General features: G+C 43.2%; 1 protein-coding gene across 2 annotated transcripts in view; it reads left to right on the plus strand.

The window, feature by feature from the left end:
- The window catches only part of LOC122565276 (dedicator of cytokinesis protein 7-like), a 191,018-nt gene that overhangs the window by 86,786 nt on the left and 86,013 nt on the right, over positions 1 to 18,219 (plus strand). For both annotated transcript variants that reach the window (XM_043721061.1, XM_043721062.1), the window contains exons 15-16: positions 16,466 to 16,583; positions 17,063 to 17,133. In XM_043721061.1, coding sequence (XP_043576996.1) covers positions 16,466 to 16,583; positions 17,063 to 17,133 — 189 coding nt within the window. The remainder of the gene's footprint in view (positions 1 to 16,465; positions 16,584 to 17,062; positions 17,134 to 18,219) is intronic.

The following is an 18,219-nucleotide window of genomic DNA, read 5'->3' on the forward strand; positions in this document are numbered from 1 at the left end:
TAATTCTATCTTGTGTCTTTTGTACCTTCCATAATGTCCTCTATTTTGTTCCCCTCTGAAGTTGAAGAAAACTAAGCATTTCATACCTTGGTTGTGTAGGGATCTGTTTTAATACTACAGGGGAGAGGGGTGATTCTCAAACAACCAAGTTAACCTTGGCTTCCACAACTGTGGCACCCCCTCAATTGGTACACTGACCACTACACTGGCAGATTTTTGTCTTTGTTGGATTTGTACCATGTTCTATGCTATTACAATGTGTGAGGTTTTTGTGTTCATGCTGGGAGAAGATCACTGTTTTTAAGGGGACAACATGAGAGGAATATTGGAATGAATTTGCCTGACAGGAATGGAGATCTGGCTGCTGCTTGTTTTTGAAATGGTGAGTCGTGTTGCCCTGGCAGCATTGATGTAAACACTGACACAAAATCAAAAGTGAACGAGGAACTCAAGGGAGGATTTCCCTGCTCACGATTACTGTTAAATCAGTAAATGTGTGAACTTCAGTGAAATCATATCCGTTATTATTTGTAAAACTAAAGCTGACATTACAGGGCTTTGTAAATCTGTTGCAGAAAATGTCATGTGGTAGAGATGGTTCACAATGTGCTGAATGGAATAAAGCAGGTCAGAGGCTAACTTTTCTGCAGAGAGGAAGAATGAAGAATGGGAGGACAGATGTCTTGGATTGCATCAACATATATCCTAAATAGCTGATGTGTCAAGAAATGGTTTCAAGGGAAAAATAGTCCTGTTCTGGATTTTATTGGTTGTTCCTTCTGTTTCGGACCAGTATTGTATCGATATTGGAGATCTATGCTAGTTATTGTGGTGAGCCTCAGAATATCAACAACAGAAGGAAACCAGTCCTTCTGTTCAATGCCAGTTCTTTGACAGATCTATATCAGTTTCATTCCCACATACGCTCTGTGTATCTTTCTAATTATTTTCTTTCTCAAGTGCCTAACCACTTCTCTCCTAAAAGCGAAAGTTGTAGATTTTACTTTTTGTCAAATGTATTCAGGTGCTGTGTGCTTTTCTGGCCAGGCTAGCATTTATTGCCCATGTCTAAGCTGGTGAGTCCGGGCCTGAAAATACTGCAAACTATTTGGGATAGATCCACGTTAAAGTCAGGGAGGGGGTCCAGGATTTTGATCCAGTGACACTGAAGGAATGGTGATATGGTCCCAAGTCAGGAAGGTGTATGGCTTGAAGGGGAGCTTGTAGGTGAAGGGAGTGAATGTTGAAGTTTAGGTGAGATGCTGATTAAGCTTTGTTCTGGATGGTGTCAAACTTCTTCTGTTATTTGAGCTATATTCATCCAAGCAAGCAGAGAGCATTCCATCACACTCCTAACTTGCAGGTGGTGGGCTTGCATATGAGGGGTTAAGAAGTGAGTTACTAGCCATAGAATTCCCAGTCTCTGACCTGCTATTTTAGCCACAATATTTATTTGGCTTCTCTAGTTCAGTTTCTGGTCGATGGTAACCTCCAGGATGTCGGTCAGCAATAGTAATACAATTGAATGTCATGTGATGGTTAGATTCTTCCTTGATGGAAATTGTCATTGTCATTGTCATTGCCTGGTCCATGTGTAGTCTCAATATTACTTGCCACTTGTCAGCCCAGGCTTGAACACTGTCCAGGTCTTGCTGCATTTTGACATGTACTGCTTCAGTATCTGAGGAATCACAAATATTGTTGAACTTTATGCAATAATCAGTGCATATTCCCACCTCTGACCTTACAATGGAAGGAAGGCAATTAGTGGTTGAGCTAAACATGATTAGGATTCCTGTAGTGATGTCTTGGGACTGAGATCTTCAGCCTCCAACAACCTCAACCACCTTGTTTTGTACCAGGTATGACTGCAACCTCTGAATAGTTTTGCCTGCTATTGACTCCATATTTATACAGGTTCCTTGATGTGACACTGGACTAGATGCTGCCTTGACGTTACTTTTGTCAATTTTATTTCCTTTTTGGAATTCAGCTCTTTCATCCATGTTTGGACTAAGGCTGTAGTGAGGCCGGAAGATGAGTGGCCCAGGTGGAACTCAAACTGAGCATCAAATAACAAGTTTTTCTGTCTAAATGCATGATAGTACTTCAATGATCCCTTCCAAGACTTTGCTGTTGATTAAGAGAAGTCAGATAGAGCAGTAATGGCTTTTTTTTGTGGACAGGACATGCCTGATCAATTTTCCACATTGTTAAGAAGGTGCAAGGTTTGTTGTTGTATTGGAAATAGCTGGACTAGGGGCAAGATTAGGAAAAGATGAATCCAATAATGATTATCACCTGTATGTCCCTTTCAGCTTTTGTCAATAGTTAACAGTTGCTATCAAAGGTGAGTTTTGCATTTCCTCCACTGGCATTCAATTTCTTGCCTTCAGATATCAGTAACAATGAGGCCTAGTGAAAATTCAGATTCTTGGGCACTTTGACAGCTACCATCTTCATATAAGTGTCATTGCCCTCCAGCTGCACTGAGTATCTTCCTGGGTTTGCACACATGTGCACGCCAGTATAGAGCTGATGGTTTCTTTGATTGGTGGGGTGGCCGGGGGAGAATTGGCTGAGATATGAAATGTAGAGGGAATGCAGCAGCAAGGAATCCAAAACAGAAAGCATGTGTGTGCAAATAATCTCTGGCCCACTGCAAAACAGGATACAATCATTGATATCTGTCTGCATAGGCAGAGCAGCTGCCTGGCTGAGCCTGTCTCCACTTGTGTTCCACTTTGGGAGTAGCTTACACATGTACCTCCTTCATTACTGTCCAAACCCAAAATGTAGGTTCCTACGTATTGAGACATTGAGCTCATTTATTGTCAGTGCCAGTGGTGGTTTTCTGTTCACAGATACCAATATTTCCTATTCCAATCTAGACCTTGCCTTTTGGTAACGCATAATGGTGGCTTGGTGGGAGGAAATTAGGAGAAACTATTTCAACTGTTTTGACAAGGCAGTAACACAAGAATACAAATTACTGAAAGAACAAAGTAGATATCAGAATTTTTTTTAAATACAGAAGTTCGTTAGGATACCCCACCATAAAACCGATGGAACTCAACAATAATCTACTTACTGATGCTCAGTTAGAGCTCTCCTCAGGAATACTCAGCTCCTTCTCTCATTACTGTTTTTGTCCAAACATTGTCTGGAGAAAAAAAGCATGTTTGGACCAAAGTGCTGAACTCCAAAAGGGAAGTGACGATGACTGCACTGATATCAAGGCAGCATTTGACCATGTATCTCATAAAGAGCAGGCTAGAGGCTGGGAATTTGGCAGCAAGTAACTGACTTCCAGACTCTTCAAAGCCTATTCATCAGTGACACAACACAAGTCAGGAGCATGATGGAAGACTCCCCACTTGCCTGGATGGGTGTAGCTCCAACAACGCTCAAGAAGCTTGACACCACCAGGAAAAGCAGCCTACCTGGTTGATACTCCATCTTACACCTTGAACTCCCTCCAGCACTGACACATAGTGACAGCACTGTGTATCATCTGCAAGATGCACTACTCACCAAGGAGCTCTGGATAGCACCTCCTTGTGACTTCTATCACCTGGAAGTAGAAGGGATATAGCAGATACATGGGAACACCATCATCTACAAGTTTATCCAATTCACACACCATCCTAACTAATATATTGCAGTTCCTTATTATCATAGGGCAAAAAGCCTAGAATTCCCTCCCTGATAGCACTGTGGGTCTACAAAGCAGTTCAAGGCAGTGGCTCAGCAACAATGTCACTTAACTAGCAATCCAGAGCCCCAGGCTAATATTCTGAGGACATGAGTTCAGATCCCATCATGGCAGATGGTGAAACTTGAATTCAATAAGTTTGGAGTTCAAAATTATGTCTAATGGTGATCATATAACCACCATCAATTGTCATAAAAACCCATCTGGTTCTTTAATGCCATTCAGGGAAAGAAATCTGCCATCCTCACCTGGTCTGATCGACGTATGACTCCAGGCTTACAGCAATGTGATTGACTCTTCAACTCCTCTAGGCAGTAATTAGGCACTAGTTGGTGGCTTAGCTAGCTATGCCCTCATTCCATGGATGAATTTAAAAAAAAAGCAGCTTGCTAGCTTCTCCAGGGACACTATGGATGGATACCAAATGCTGGTCTAGCCAGTGACACCCATATCCATACACAGGTTTTTAAAAAAAAACTCCTTGCTGGGTCATCCATTCTTCTTGAACTGCAACTCAGTGTGGATGTTGGGCAGGACACTCACCCAGGCCTGTGGTGACTGCTGGGAGAATCTTGTTCAGCTCCTTGTTACTTTGGCTGATGAGCGGGTGGGCATGGTACAGATCATCTGCTGTGTCAGGCTATGTGGCCTGTCAGCTCCAGTTACTCAGGAAAGCAACCAAGATAAACAGAGTTAAAAGTCACCCAACACCAGGTTATAGTCCAACAGGTTTATTTGGAAGCACTAACTTTCGGAGCGCTGCTCCTTCATAGGGTGATTGTGGAGGTTAAGGTCATGCTCAAAGAATTTATAGCCAAATGAGTCCTGTGTCATGGAGATGTGACACAGTAAACAATCTTAGATTAAAACTTTAATCTTTTATAATGGGATATGCTGGTTTCTGTTCTCTGATGTAAATCCCAGAACTTCTTTTAAATTACATTCTCAACTTAGCTCAGCTTATTAAAAAATAGGTGTGAAGTCTGTGGGTGTGATGGGGTATGTGTGAGAGGGTGCGTGTGTCAGTGTGAGTGTTGGGAGTGTGTGTGTGTGCATATGAGAGAGAGCTAGTGTGTGAGGGAGGGACTGCATGGGTGTGTGAGTACGTTGGTGTGTGTGTGAGAGAGAAAGAGAGTGTATCGTGCAGTGTAGTGTGACATGAACCCAAGATCCCGGTTGAGGCCATTCCCATGGGTATTGAACCTTGCTATCAGCTTTCTGCTCAGCTGCTCTGCATTGTTGCTTGTCCCGAAGTCTGCCTTGGAGGATGATCACCTGAAGGTCTGAGGCCAAATGTCCTAGACTGCTGAAGTGTTCCCCAACTGGGAGGGAACACCCCTGCCTGGTGATTGTTGTGTGGTGTCCAATCATCCGTTGTCGTAGCGTCTGCTCGGTCTCACCAATGTACCATGCCTCAAGGTATCCTTGCCTGCAGCGAATGAGGCAGACCATGTTGGGCGAGTCACATGTGTACACCCTCTCCTTCCCTTTCCCCTCCCCGCAATTTCCCCCCTCCTCCTGTGTATTTGCACACAGCCTATCACTCAGAGATCAGCCATTCCCCATTGAAGAACGTAGCCCCGTTGCTGCAGCCAGTTAGGTGAGTGGTGAGTATTCTAACAGACTGTTAACTTGAGTTTTGAACACGATAAGGAGTTTTGGAGGAGGCAGACTGTAGAATATGGACCAAATCTTTGTCCTGCTCTTGTAGCCAGAGGAGTTGGTATGAAACTCAGGTGAACAATGATCCTGAAGGATATTTATGGTAGAGGAGCTCAATAATTATGGCATCTTGCAGGCTTGCTGGGCCTTCTCTTCATGCCAAATATTTTATTTGAACAAACATAATCTGTTAGTTTTATCATCCTAAATGAATTAATTAGATCCTCCTGCAGGATGGCATGGGCTACTTCATGATCAAGTACGTTATAAATTGGAGCACTATGAGTAACCTGACCTTATGACAGGCAGAAGCGGTCATATTTGTTCAAATGCTGCATTGATGTCAAAAGCAGCTATTTTCACCTCTCATTTGGATTCCAAGGCAGGCTGTGAGGAGGGCTGGCGCTGAATGCATCTGCAGAATCCAAGCAGAGAATTTGCGTGTTTCGCGTTTCTGGTTTGCAAGTCGCCCACTTCAGATTTCTGAATATGTTAATGATTCTCTCCACTAGCAGATATCTGATAACAATCTGAAGCAGGAAAGCAGCCCACACAGAGGATGTTGACAGAGTTTGGATAGTCACACAGGCTGTTCTGTTCTGTTACTGCCTGTAACAAAATATTCTGAAATGGATAAACGATTGCTGAATAAATAAAGAGATATCAGGTACTGCAGCAATCTGCAATGTGAGGCAGGTTTCCCAGCCCTGGCGGAATGGAACAGTAGATTCTTAGTCACAGTGGTAGTGTTGGCACAGAATCATATCTCTAACAATTTTGACTCTGATGCTTCACATCGTTGAATGTCCTGATGACACTTCCAACCCAGCCTCATGCATGAGCAGTTGTCACTAAGTTGACTTTCTGGCCAAGAGGCAACAGGCATGAACTGAACAAAACTACAACACATCGAAGCAGAACCAAAATCATTTTGGCGAAACCTTTTGGCTTCAGGGTAGTGACACAGAACAGATCAGGCTGACACCTCAAGTTATGATTCTGATCTTAGCACCAACTGGCGTCTTAGAGTGTTGCACAACCAAACTTTCCAATGGGAAAAGATATTAAAATCTGCAGTGAAATTAAAATAGAATATTAAAATAAAATGCTAGGCTACAGGCTTCATTGCTCAGCATCTGAACAGGAAACAATTGTGTGACCGGATCTGAAATGTTAACTTTGATTTCTCTTCACAGATGCTGCCAGATCTGCTGAGTTTTTCCAGAAACTTCTGCTTTGTTTCTGATTTACAGCATCTGCAGTTCTTTAAGTTTTCATCCATATTTAGTGGCTGTTTCTCTAGACCAGTACTCAGTGGCTTAATTAGCACAGAGTTAATTACCTAGAGCCACCTCCACAAACTGCTAAGTTAGTTCAAAAGCTCACAAAAGGAAAATAACATCTGTTTCATTAGTGTCACCTATCACTCACAACATTCATGGAGACTAAAAAGACCCAGCCCAACACAATGTTACTTCAAAGCCTGTAGGCAACGTCAATGAAGAGAGAAGGGAATATCTTTCCAGTACATTGGGAAAGGACAGAGAGCAAGTTAGGCCATTGCTGGATGAATGAAGAAGTGCTGAAGTGGAAGAGAATTACTCTGGGAACAGTATCATGACCATTGAGTGAATGGACAGACTGAGTAATGATTGTTTACAGGGTCAGTGGATAATTAAGTGCAGGAGCAGCACAAATTGATATATAGCCTCTTCCACAACTGGCCTAGATCAAACAGTATTCCGAACTATGAATATTTGAAAGTATGGCAAGAACAAAGATTATTTGTCCATCAGCCCTATTCCATTCTACCGTGGCCTTTGGCCAAGCATTATAATCATCTAATAGTCACTGCCTCTGATTCTTGGTTGCTTATTCATCTTTCAAACTGGTTTAGCAAACCACATCCAGTGCTCATATCGCATCCAGTGCTCAACCATTGGATAGAAGCAGCAGGATCTGTGGTGTAAATGGAATCAATTGTTCTTGTAATTGAATCAACATGTTTAGCTATTGACCAAAAAGATTGATGTTTTGAACCTTATACTGAGAAGGAGTGCTGTGCATCTCTCCTGCTCTGGTTGGTTGGTTGGAGTGGAGAAATTTGGGCAAGTCAGAGTACCTCCTCTTGTCTCTGCTCCTAGGCCTGCCCGTGTTGGTTATTAATAGGTTGACGTGGTGGGCTGTGGAGGTGGTCATTTCTGCTGACTGTCGCTCTTCCATGGCTTATGTTCATGCACATGTGGTCTTGGGGAGGGAGCATGTGGTGTACAACAATACTTTCAATGCCATTATAATGGGGAGTGGGCAGGGGGTAGAGTGCTTTATGTCCCTTCCAACTCCATTTTAATTTAGCCCCTTCCTGCTCTCCCTATCTCTCCCTCACCTTTGATGATTTCATTGCCCTAATGGCCTTTGCACATAAATTATTCAATTGGATACATGAATAATTTACTGGTGATGGTTAATAGTTGAAAAAAATAGCACGGTGATTTTGTGATGGGTGAAAAAACATTCAGTTGTGTGTAAAAGTACTTCTGGATATAGATAAAAAAGAAAAAAATGATTGATTGGAAAGGCTGTTGTGCTGTAGTGGTAGTGTTCCTACCTTTGAGCCTGGAGGCCTGGGTTCAAGTCCCACCTGCTCCAGCGCTGTGTGGTAACATCACTGCACAGATCAATTAGAAAATATCTTCTAGCTGGTGTTTAAGGGGATCGGCATTTGTAACCTAAATATAAAAGTCACAGAAGAGCATTCTCAGCCATTGCTTGGTTGAATGAGGCAGTGATATGATGGTAAACTCATTTGCCCAGTAATCCAGAGTGTTCTAGGGACTCATGGAAGATGATGAAATTAAAACGTAAAGAAATTGGCCTGATTGGAGAAAGGCTGTTGTGTTACAGCGATAGTGTCCATACCTCTGTGCTAGGAGGTCTGGGTTTGAGTCCCGCCTGCTCCAGCAGTGCATTGCAACAACTCTGAACAGGTGGATTAGAAAATATCTACAACATCTGCAGAATGCATAGCTTACAGGATGTACTGCAGAAACTCACCACAAATATTTCTATTGTGCAAGTGGCCTTTTTAAAATCTGTGTGGCTGCTGGCTTGGGTTTATATGGTAGCTGTGAACTAGGCTGAGAGAGAGAAAAACAAGTTTGCACACTATCATTGAGTTATTTTCATGGCCAGACAGATAACCTTTTGATTGTGTCCACAGTCTTGACTAAATCTGTCTCATTAAAATCAATAGAAAGGCAGCCAAGCTGTCAGTTCATTAGGTCTGCTTATTTTTGTTCTATTTATGATTAACTAGTTAGTTAGAACCTTGGGATTAGTCTGTGGGAGAAGGAAGTGTATATTATTGAAGCGCATAACCCTGCGAGGGATTGCTTCTAATATGTCAGTCGCTGTTGTGAAACTTGCATTAGATGAATTGATATCTTACAGAAATTAATCTTATTTATTGCTTGGAAAACAAGATTGGAATTTAGATTTGTGGTTAAATTAATCTCATAATGCCCAGTGCCCCACCCATTCCCAGTTGCTATTTATTGAGGCTGTGGAGTATCCATTGTTGATACTGCAATCCAGCACACTGTAAGCAAGCCTTGGTATTAATGCTGACAAAGTGTGGAGCTGGAATAAAGCACAACAGGCCAAGCAGCGTCAGAGGAGCAGGAGAGTCGGTGTTTTAAGTTGGATGTTACATCATGAGTCCTGGTGAAGGGTCCCGAACTGAAACTGGAGCTTTTTCCCAGCTCCACATGTTGTTGACTCTGACTTGCCTGACCTGCAGTCCTCACTATCTCCAATTTGGTATTAATACTGATTGTTAAACTGACAATGGGTTTGCTCCTTCAAATCTCACTGTCTCCATTTGCCCCTCTTCACTACTATGTCCCATCCTTGTATTTAGTACTTCCCCTTGCTTCACTAATCCCCCAGATCTCTCATATTCTTGAATTAGCAAGCAGTAAACAAGATGTGAGTATGGGATGCTGAAAAGCTGTAAAGGATTCTGAATGGTATTTGAAATGAGATTGAAGAGTGAGTGAGGTTCATGCACTGAACATGCATTCTCTTTCACACATCCAGCTAGCATCATCAGCTGGCAGCTTAAAGTCAGTGACACTGAGAGTGAGTGAGTTAATACAGAAAGTGAAGCTCCCCTTGATTGCATGTGATGGGAGTATGTGATCAAGTCAAATCAGCAAAGCCCCAGCATCTATCCTTCATCTTTGTGAGGTTCAGGCACCTGAACCGCTCTATGTTTAACCTCATATCCACCTCTCAAATAAATGCCACGCTCCATCTAGATTATAGTCGTCAAATGATTCAATAGAAAATGGACTCATTGACCAATCAGCGTCAGAGGAGCAGGAGAGTCGATGTTTTAAGTCGGATGTTACATCATGTTACATTGACCTTTATTGACCAGTCATCTGGAGCTGGACATGAGGTGAGGAAAGGCCCATTGATGGAAAGTTTTGGGAACTGTCGTGTCAGTGCATTGCCCTTGCACATTATGTCTCATATTACTCAACTCTTCAGCTCCATGGTTCAGTTGTGTGCTATGCCCTGTTGCTGCTTCTTGTATAAAAAATATTGAATATATCACTGACTGAAAGTTTTTTACGTGTATGGCATTTGCCTTTGACTGGCTCCTCTGTTCTGTTCCAGTGTCCCTCTGCTGGGACTGGAATGCAGGATTCTGAGAATGTCTACGTCTCTTGGATTTCAACTGCTCTCTTTATTGCAAATCATGCAGTCTGTAAATAATCTCTGGCAGGGGAAAGGCAGAGATGAACATAAGTGGGCCTATTTATATGCTGAATGATACATCACAGTACCTAGAGGTTTAACAACTGAATTATTTCACTGTAAACAGCGATTGTGATTTCTCCCCCAACGCTTACTGACATCTTCCGATCTAATAGCTCCTCATTCAGCTTCCCTGCCCCTCTAAACTACCTTAAAGTCCTGTTGAGATTTGCAGGTTGGAGTTCAAACTGGAAACAGAAAAAGGCGTTTAAGGTGAAGATATTCCCTGTATGGTAGTTCTTACAGCAATTAGATGACACTCTGTAGATTGGCCATTTTAAACCCGAGGTGCCACAGTGCAAGAGATGTAGCTCCTATCACTGACAGGATTTTGGACAAACAATTTAAGTTCAATATTTGCTTACCTAAAGTATTTTTGATGCTGACACATGTTGATCTGACTGTGTGCTGCGGTATTATCATCTTGGAAATGCCTCAGGCATTGATCCAGTACAGTGAGAAGTGCAGAATGACACGGGTGTGTTTGTTAGTTACTGATCTGTGGATTAATGCCAACTCTGAGCAACACAGCTTTGGGAAAGTGGCGAAAGACTACCTGCAGTGTTTGACTTAATGCTGACTGTTCACATTGCCGATCGTGACCTCAGACTCTCAATGCTGTTTCCTTTTACTAATATCAACAGCACAGCAATACTGTTTTTTTTCAGTATCAATGCGTATGCATAAAACAAATATAGTGGTTCTATTGTGTACAGCAGACATCCATTGAATATGTACTCACAGTTACCCCTCTCCAATAATATACCTCAGTTGCTGTCTGTCAAGTTGTGTTACTCCTGGGTATGGTTCAATTACTCCTGTATTTTGTTGTCACTTCTGTGTCTGGCTTACTCTCCAACTGGATCCTCAATTTACTTATATTGAAAACAGGATTTTTTAAATGCTTTCTTCAACAGTGAGCCTTGCTGGCAGGGGCAGTCTATTTTTCATTCTTTTTTGCCCTTGAGATGGTTTAGAGCATGAACTGCAATTCAGGTGCCAGTCACAGAGTCATAGAAGCATGCAGCATGGAAACATACCCTTCAGTCCAACTCGTCAGTGTTGACCAGATATTCCAATCTGACCTAGTCCCATTTGCCAGCATTTGGCCCATATCCCTTTGATCACTTCCTATTCATATACCCATTCAGATGCCTTTTAAATGTTGTAATTGTACCAGCTTCCACCACTTCCTCTGGCAGCTCATTCCTACGTGCATTACCTCCTGCACTAAAAAGTTACCCATCAGGACCTTTTCAACATTTTTCCCTCTCACCTTAAACCTATTCCCCTATCCATGCCCCTCATGATTTTATAAACCTCTATAAACCCCTCAACCTCCAATGCTCCAGGGAATATAGCCCCAGCCTATTCAGCCTCTCCCTATATCTCAAAACCTCCAACCCTGGCAACATCCTTGTAAGTCTTTTCTGATCCCTCTAAAATTTAACAACATCTTTCCTATGGCCGGGCAACCAGAATTGTACACAGTATTCTAAAAGTGGTCATACCAATGTCCTGTATGGCTGCAACAACACATACCAACTCCTATAATCAGTGAAGGCAAGCATACCAAACGCCTTCTTCACTACCCTGTCTACCTGCGACTCCACTTTCAAGGGACTCTTTAATCAGTAACAGTCCCTAGGACCTGCCATTTATTGTATAAGTCCTGGCCTGGTTTGCTTTCGGAGTCACTGTGAATCCTGTTCTACACACACCCGTCCTGTTTGTAACTGGAGATGACCCAACAGGAGGTGGGTGCTACAACAGCCAGGGTTTTTCTACTGAAATCACTGCATTCTAAGCCTTGGGAACATGGTTTTAGTTGTGAGGTCCTTAGGAAAGAAGAGAAGGAATCCATGAGGATTTTACGTCAGGCACAATGAGAAGAAATCCAAATGCAGCTCTTCCATCCCTTCACTGTCCCTGTGTCCCTGTCTGAAGGCAGACATGCCCATGGTAACCTGCTGGACTAAAGTGTCTTCCTTTAATACCATATTACCCTGTGAAAGGAAGAAAGACTTACATTTATATAGTTAAAAATCACACAACACCAGGTTATAATCCAATAGATTTATTTGGAAGTACAAGCTCTCGAAACACTGCTCCTTCATCAGGTAGCTACATGCACATGCACACCAAGAACACGAAACTGGAGAAACTTGGCATAACCACCAGCAGTAGCCTAGACTCCCCAGCACCACAGTTGAAAACAGTACCACCATGGGGAAATCAACAGTCAACTTATTGGACCACACCTTTCAACTGGAAGAGATTGAAGTTCTCAGCCGGTGACTCAATTTCTGCCTCATCACCAAAATGGACCCCGTTGGTCTTACAGCAGACACGGAGGAATTCATCAGACGCACAAGACGTCTGGAACCCTTCCAAGATGTCAGCAGCAAGCCTAATGAGACAATTGGCAAACCAGAACAGTCATCAGAGAGATCCATAGTCGAGCGACCAAAGGAGGAGTTGGTTTGGACCCCTTCGGAGAACTGCTGCCCTGAGCTTCACATGTATACTCAAACTGTCCGGGAATGTGTAAATGCCAGATTCATCAGCTGCACTCACAAGGTAGAACAAAACATCAGCCAATCACAACGTAACGCCATCCATGCATTCAAGACTAATCACAACATTGTCATCAAACCAGCAGAGAAATAAGGAGCCATCGTCATTCAGAATAGAAAGGACTACTGCAAGGAAGTGTACCTGAAAAAGGAGCGGCGCTCCAAAAGCTTGTACTTCCATATAAACCTGTTGGACTATAATCTGGTGTTGTGTGACTTTTTAACTTTGTCCACCCCAGTCCAACACCAGCACCTCCACATCATGGCTATATTTATATATTGAAAATTCTGACCTCTGGACATGCTAAAAGTACTTTACATTGATGAAGTACTTGTGAACATGCAGATGTTGTTGTAATGCAGGAGACGCAGTGGTCCCTGAGAGCGTGCAGCAAGATCCCATCTGCAGCAATGTGATAATTAATAACCAAGATAATCTGTTTCAGTGATGTTGTTCGAATAATAAGTACCATCCAGTCCACCAGGGAGAACTGTTGGGATACTGTTGTGGAATCTTTTAAAGGACATTTGGGAGGGAAGAGGGGAGCTCCATCATATGTCTCATCCTGGAAGATGCCCCACAACCTTAGTGCTTCACTGAAGCTCTCAGGCTACTGCTGTGATTGAGTGGAAATGGAGCCCACAATCTACCGACAAACATTGGGTTAACTGTAGTGTTGGCCCCATACGTATTTTAAACTGGTGAGATCAGCAACCAGTAATGAGATTTTGTAGCTTGTGAGCACATTGTTCGCTGACTCACAAGGGCTGTGTGATTTAACAACAATCACACCTGGTTCTCTGCACCTTCAGCCAATTTCTGAACCTGTCAATTAGTGAATTCTACAGTAAAAATAACTCTTGACTTCCATCGAATTAAAACCTTTTTCTAATCTCTAATTAAACTCCTCACATTGACATATTCGGTTATTTTGTAGAGAAACCCATTGTGAATTGACACTGGCTGGACAGCTTCAGAATGGGCAGGGCTGTATGAAGCCCAGTTCAAAAAGCTGCTTATTTCTGTATAATTGCACAATTTAATTTTAAGGTCCATGTTTAACTGAGGAGCGCTGAAAACAGTAGCTGTAATCATGGTGGATGCTGGAAACACTCTGATTAGCTTTACACACAGTCACAAGTATGAACTATTTAACTTAAATAAGGAAAACCAATTGTCAATCTAAGGAGCGTCAGTAAACAGACAAGACAGAATTAATAGCATTGGCAAAAAATGAAGTTAAAAATCACACAACACCAGATTATAGTCCAACAGGTTTATTAAGAAGCACTAGCTTTCAGAGCGCTGCTTCTTCATCAGGTGGTTGTGCAGTAGGATGTGCTCTCCAACCCCCTGATGAAGGAGCAGCGCTCTGAAAGCTAGTGCTTCCAAATAAACCTGTTGGACTATAACCTGGTGTTGTATGATTTTTAACTTTGTCCAACCCATTCCAACACCGGCAGCTCTAAGTCATGGCAAAATATGAGGTGAGACTTTTTTTTGAGTGACCTCTAATGACCTGGCAAGGTAATGAAAACAGATTGAATAGCAATGTTCAAAAGCATTAAAAAAAAATTATTTCATGGGATGGGGGTGGAGTTGCCTATTCTCGATTGCTCTGCAAACGCGTGGCTTACTGGACCATTTCAGAGGGCAGTTGTGAGTTAACTATATTGTTGTGATGTCTGGAATTACGCAGAGGCATGTACAAATGATGGGTTTTTAAACAGCGATTGATGATGGTTTCATGATTTCAACACTCAAACTATTAACTGAATTTAAATTCCATTATCTACCCTTGGTGGGATTTGAACTGATGCCCCGGAGCCTGAGTCTTTAGATGACTAGTCCAGTGACATTACCACGATGTCACCATCTCCCCCTTCAAAACTGATGGAGCATCTTAAACACTGTTTGGATCCAGGAAAGAAAGCTGAAACGTTTAGAATGAAATTGTGACAGGAGCCCCAAACATTTGGTTCAGTTTTAGTTTTTATGAAGTTTCAAGACTGTAGTGTCAAAATGTGTTGACTTGATCATTTGTCATCTTCCAATCATAGAATCCCTACAATGTGGGAGCAGGCCGTTCAGCCCATCAAGTCCACACTGACCCTCTGAAGGAAATTCTACCCAGACCCATCCCATCCCATCCCTGTTATCCTGCATTCCCCATGGCCAGTGCACCTAGCCTACATATTCCTGGACACTATGAGCAATTTAGCTTGGCCTATCCATCTAATCTGCACATTTTTGTACTGTGGGAGGAAACCCACACAGATACTGGGAGAAGATGTAAACTTCACACCGACAGTTGCCTGAGGTGGAGTTGAACCAGGGACCCTGGTGTTGTGAGGTAACAGTGCCAACCACTGAGCCACCATGCTGCCCCAATGGCAGCTGTATTTTTGAGCTCAGTAAGCAAATAATGTGTGGACAAAGCCTTGATCCTGAAGTGGTTTATCGGACTGCTTAAGACTGGAACTAAAACCATTTGTGATCAATTAAGGAACCAGGAACAGACGTTATGTCTGCACTATTAGGACAGCAAGAGTAAAGGTCATGTTTGCACTTTCAGAGACCAAGTTAAAGGTCATATCTGCATTCCAGGGAGTTCAGAAACAGAATAATGGAGCTGGGCTTCCAAGTATAGTTTCAAGGGAATGAGATTCTTTCCCGCAAATACACTGTACTGAAGAATTGACGATGGTTGATTACTGAGGCATTATGAAAGGATCCAGAGCAGAACTCTCGCAGCACAGGGGTCTAGAATAGAGGTTACACATCTAATGCACAACAGATTGGAGCAAAGATCACACAAATACAGATATGCCAGTGGCTGACATGGTGATTGATGTTTTTAAAGGACTTTGCAATACAGGAGCAACTCTATTGTGAACATCTTGCTGACCAATCTGATTGGTATTATTAATACAGAAATCCAGGAAAGTTGGTGTTTCTAGATATACATGGGTGTAAGTGTCTCCTTGGAGACATGAGTGATTGGAAGGGCTTCCTCAAAAGGCGCAAACTGCATTTCATAAACTGATAGTTTCAAGTGTGTTCCCTCAATCCTGTGTTATTTCATGATGTCATGTTGGTGATTTAAAAAAATAATTAATTTATGGGATGTAGGCACCGTTGGCTAGGCTAGCATTTATTGTCCACCCCTAATTGCTCAGAGGGCAGTTAACAGTCAACCACATTGTTGTTGATCTGAAGTCACATCTAGGAGAAAGCGAGGACTGCAGATGCTGGAGATCAGAGTCAAGAGTGTGGTGCTGGAAAAGCGCAGCAGGTCAGGCAGCATCTGAGGAGCTGGGGAATCGATGTTTTGGGTGTAAGTCTGCCCGAAACATTGAATCTCCTGCTCCTTAAATGCTGCCTGACCTGCTGTGCTTTTCTGGCACTACACTCTCGACTCTGAAGTCACATGTAGGCCAGAGCAGGTAAAGATGGCAGTTTCCTTCCCTAAACACTAGATGGTATTTCCAACAATTGATTCATGCTTGTCATTAGACTCATAATTCTAGATTTTTAAATATTGAATTCAAATTCTATTTGCCATGGCGGGATTTGAACCCAGGGTCTCTGGATTAACGGTTCAGAAACAATGCCACCATGCTGTCGCTTCCCCACCAATGATGAATTTCTCGCGTCCTTAAAGGATGTTTTGTGTTTTATTTTCAGAAACCTACTCTATGTCTACCCTCAATTCTTCAACTTCACGAACCGACAGGGATCAGCACGGAACATCACAGTGAAAATCCAGTTGATGGGCATTGAAAAAGTCAACAATGCCCTACCGGTGAGACTCAACTTGCTGGAGCTTGGCATTAAACCACTGCCAGTGACTAATGAGAAAAAATAGCAAGGTGTTGGGGAGTTGGGGCACATTGTGGGTTTTGGTGACAAGCACAGGAGTGTTTCAATTCCCAGTGCAACATCCTTCGTTACACCCCAAAGATGTGCAACTGTTTGCTCTAGGCACACAACTACTCCGTAATGTGGGAGTCCATCTCCCCAGCTGGAGCCCCTGCCACTACATTGTAAACACTGTTTCCAGTTTCTCACAGTGGAGCTGGTGGAATTGCAGAGAGAGGGATGGTTGGTGAATTGCTATAGCCTCTGGTCCCAAATCATTCAATGAGGTCTGTGCCCTGCACACCACACTGGCCCTCTGCTTTGTGCCATCCCATTCTCTGCTCTATGAAGGTGAAAGTCAGCTTGGTTGCTTCCCATACACATCTATTGTGTGACTGAGAGTTGTTAATAATTACCTTGCAGGTCATCTTTGGAAAATCTGGACATCCTGAATATGTAAATGAATCATATACACCCGTGGCCTATCACAGCAGGTACACACTGGCTGGGAGCATTGGGCAAGAGCATTGGACGGGAGCAGGGGATGTTATCACTGGCTGGGAGCACTGGGTAGGAATGGGAGTTGGGCACTGGGTGGGGGCAGGGGTTGGGGGAACTGAACAGGAGCATTAGATGGGAGCACTGCCTAGGAACACTGAGCAGGAGCACTGTCTGTGAGCACATGTTACCACAGTGGGTAAGACTCCTTCTAGTGACTAGCCGGAATTCTCTGCCCTGTAAAATAAGCATATGGGTTCAGCTGTGAGAGCTGCAGCTGGTGACTTTGTGCCCACTGTTCAGAGTTGGTCAGAGTTCAGTAATGGCTGGTTTTCCACTGGCAATGTGCTGGCGAAGTCACCGATTCATGATCAGTCTCCGTAGGTAAGGAACTGATTGAATCCAGATTCCCCCGGTGACTAGAAATGCGGCATTCCATAAGGGAGACTTGGAAAACCACACCCTAAGCTAGTTCTTCCCTCTTGTATATGCATGTTATAGATGTTCCTGGTGACCCAGTGGAACTGGTGGCTGAAGAGAAGCAGTGATATGTCCTGACTTGGGTGGAGGGGGGTGGGGGGAGGTGGAAGGCAGATTATTTATGGTACACTTAAAGGGTACCAGGTACACAAAGTAACATTTTAATAAATGGGAGAACCATTCTCCATTCAGAAATGATTTTGCAACATGGATTATGGTTAGATTTGTCATGCCTGGATCCTCCCTGTGCCTGGACCCTCCCTGTGCCTGTACACTGCCTGTGCCTGTACCTTCCATGTGCCTGTACCCTTCCCGTGCCTGTACCCTCGCTGTGCCTGTACCCTCCCAGTGCCTGTATCCACTCTGTGTACTTGCTTTTCTAATTAAAAGAGGGGAACCATGGAGAAACCTGTCCTCACCCGACCTCCAAACACAGACGTTTCCAGCTGTGTTGTTGGATCCTGTTCAGAAACAAGAATCCTTTATGTGTTTACTCTGGAATTCAGCTGTGCTGAGATCACACTGGGCTCCTCCTTAGTTCAGTCATAATGGTGTGGGAATGGGACTGCTATTCCCAACAGAGTTATCAAGAAGCCTCTGTC

The sequence above is a fragment of the Chiloscyllium plagiosum genome, chromosome 31, assembly GCF_004010195.1.
Source record: "Chiloscyllium plagiosum isolate BGI_BamShark_2017 chromosome 31, ASM401019v2, whole genome shotgun sequence".
Taxonomy (NCBI): Eukaryota; Metazoa; Chordata; class Chondrichthyes; order Orectolobiformes; family Hemiscylliidae; genus Chiloscyllium; species Chiloscyllium plagiosum.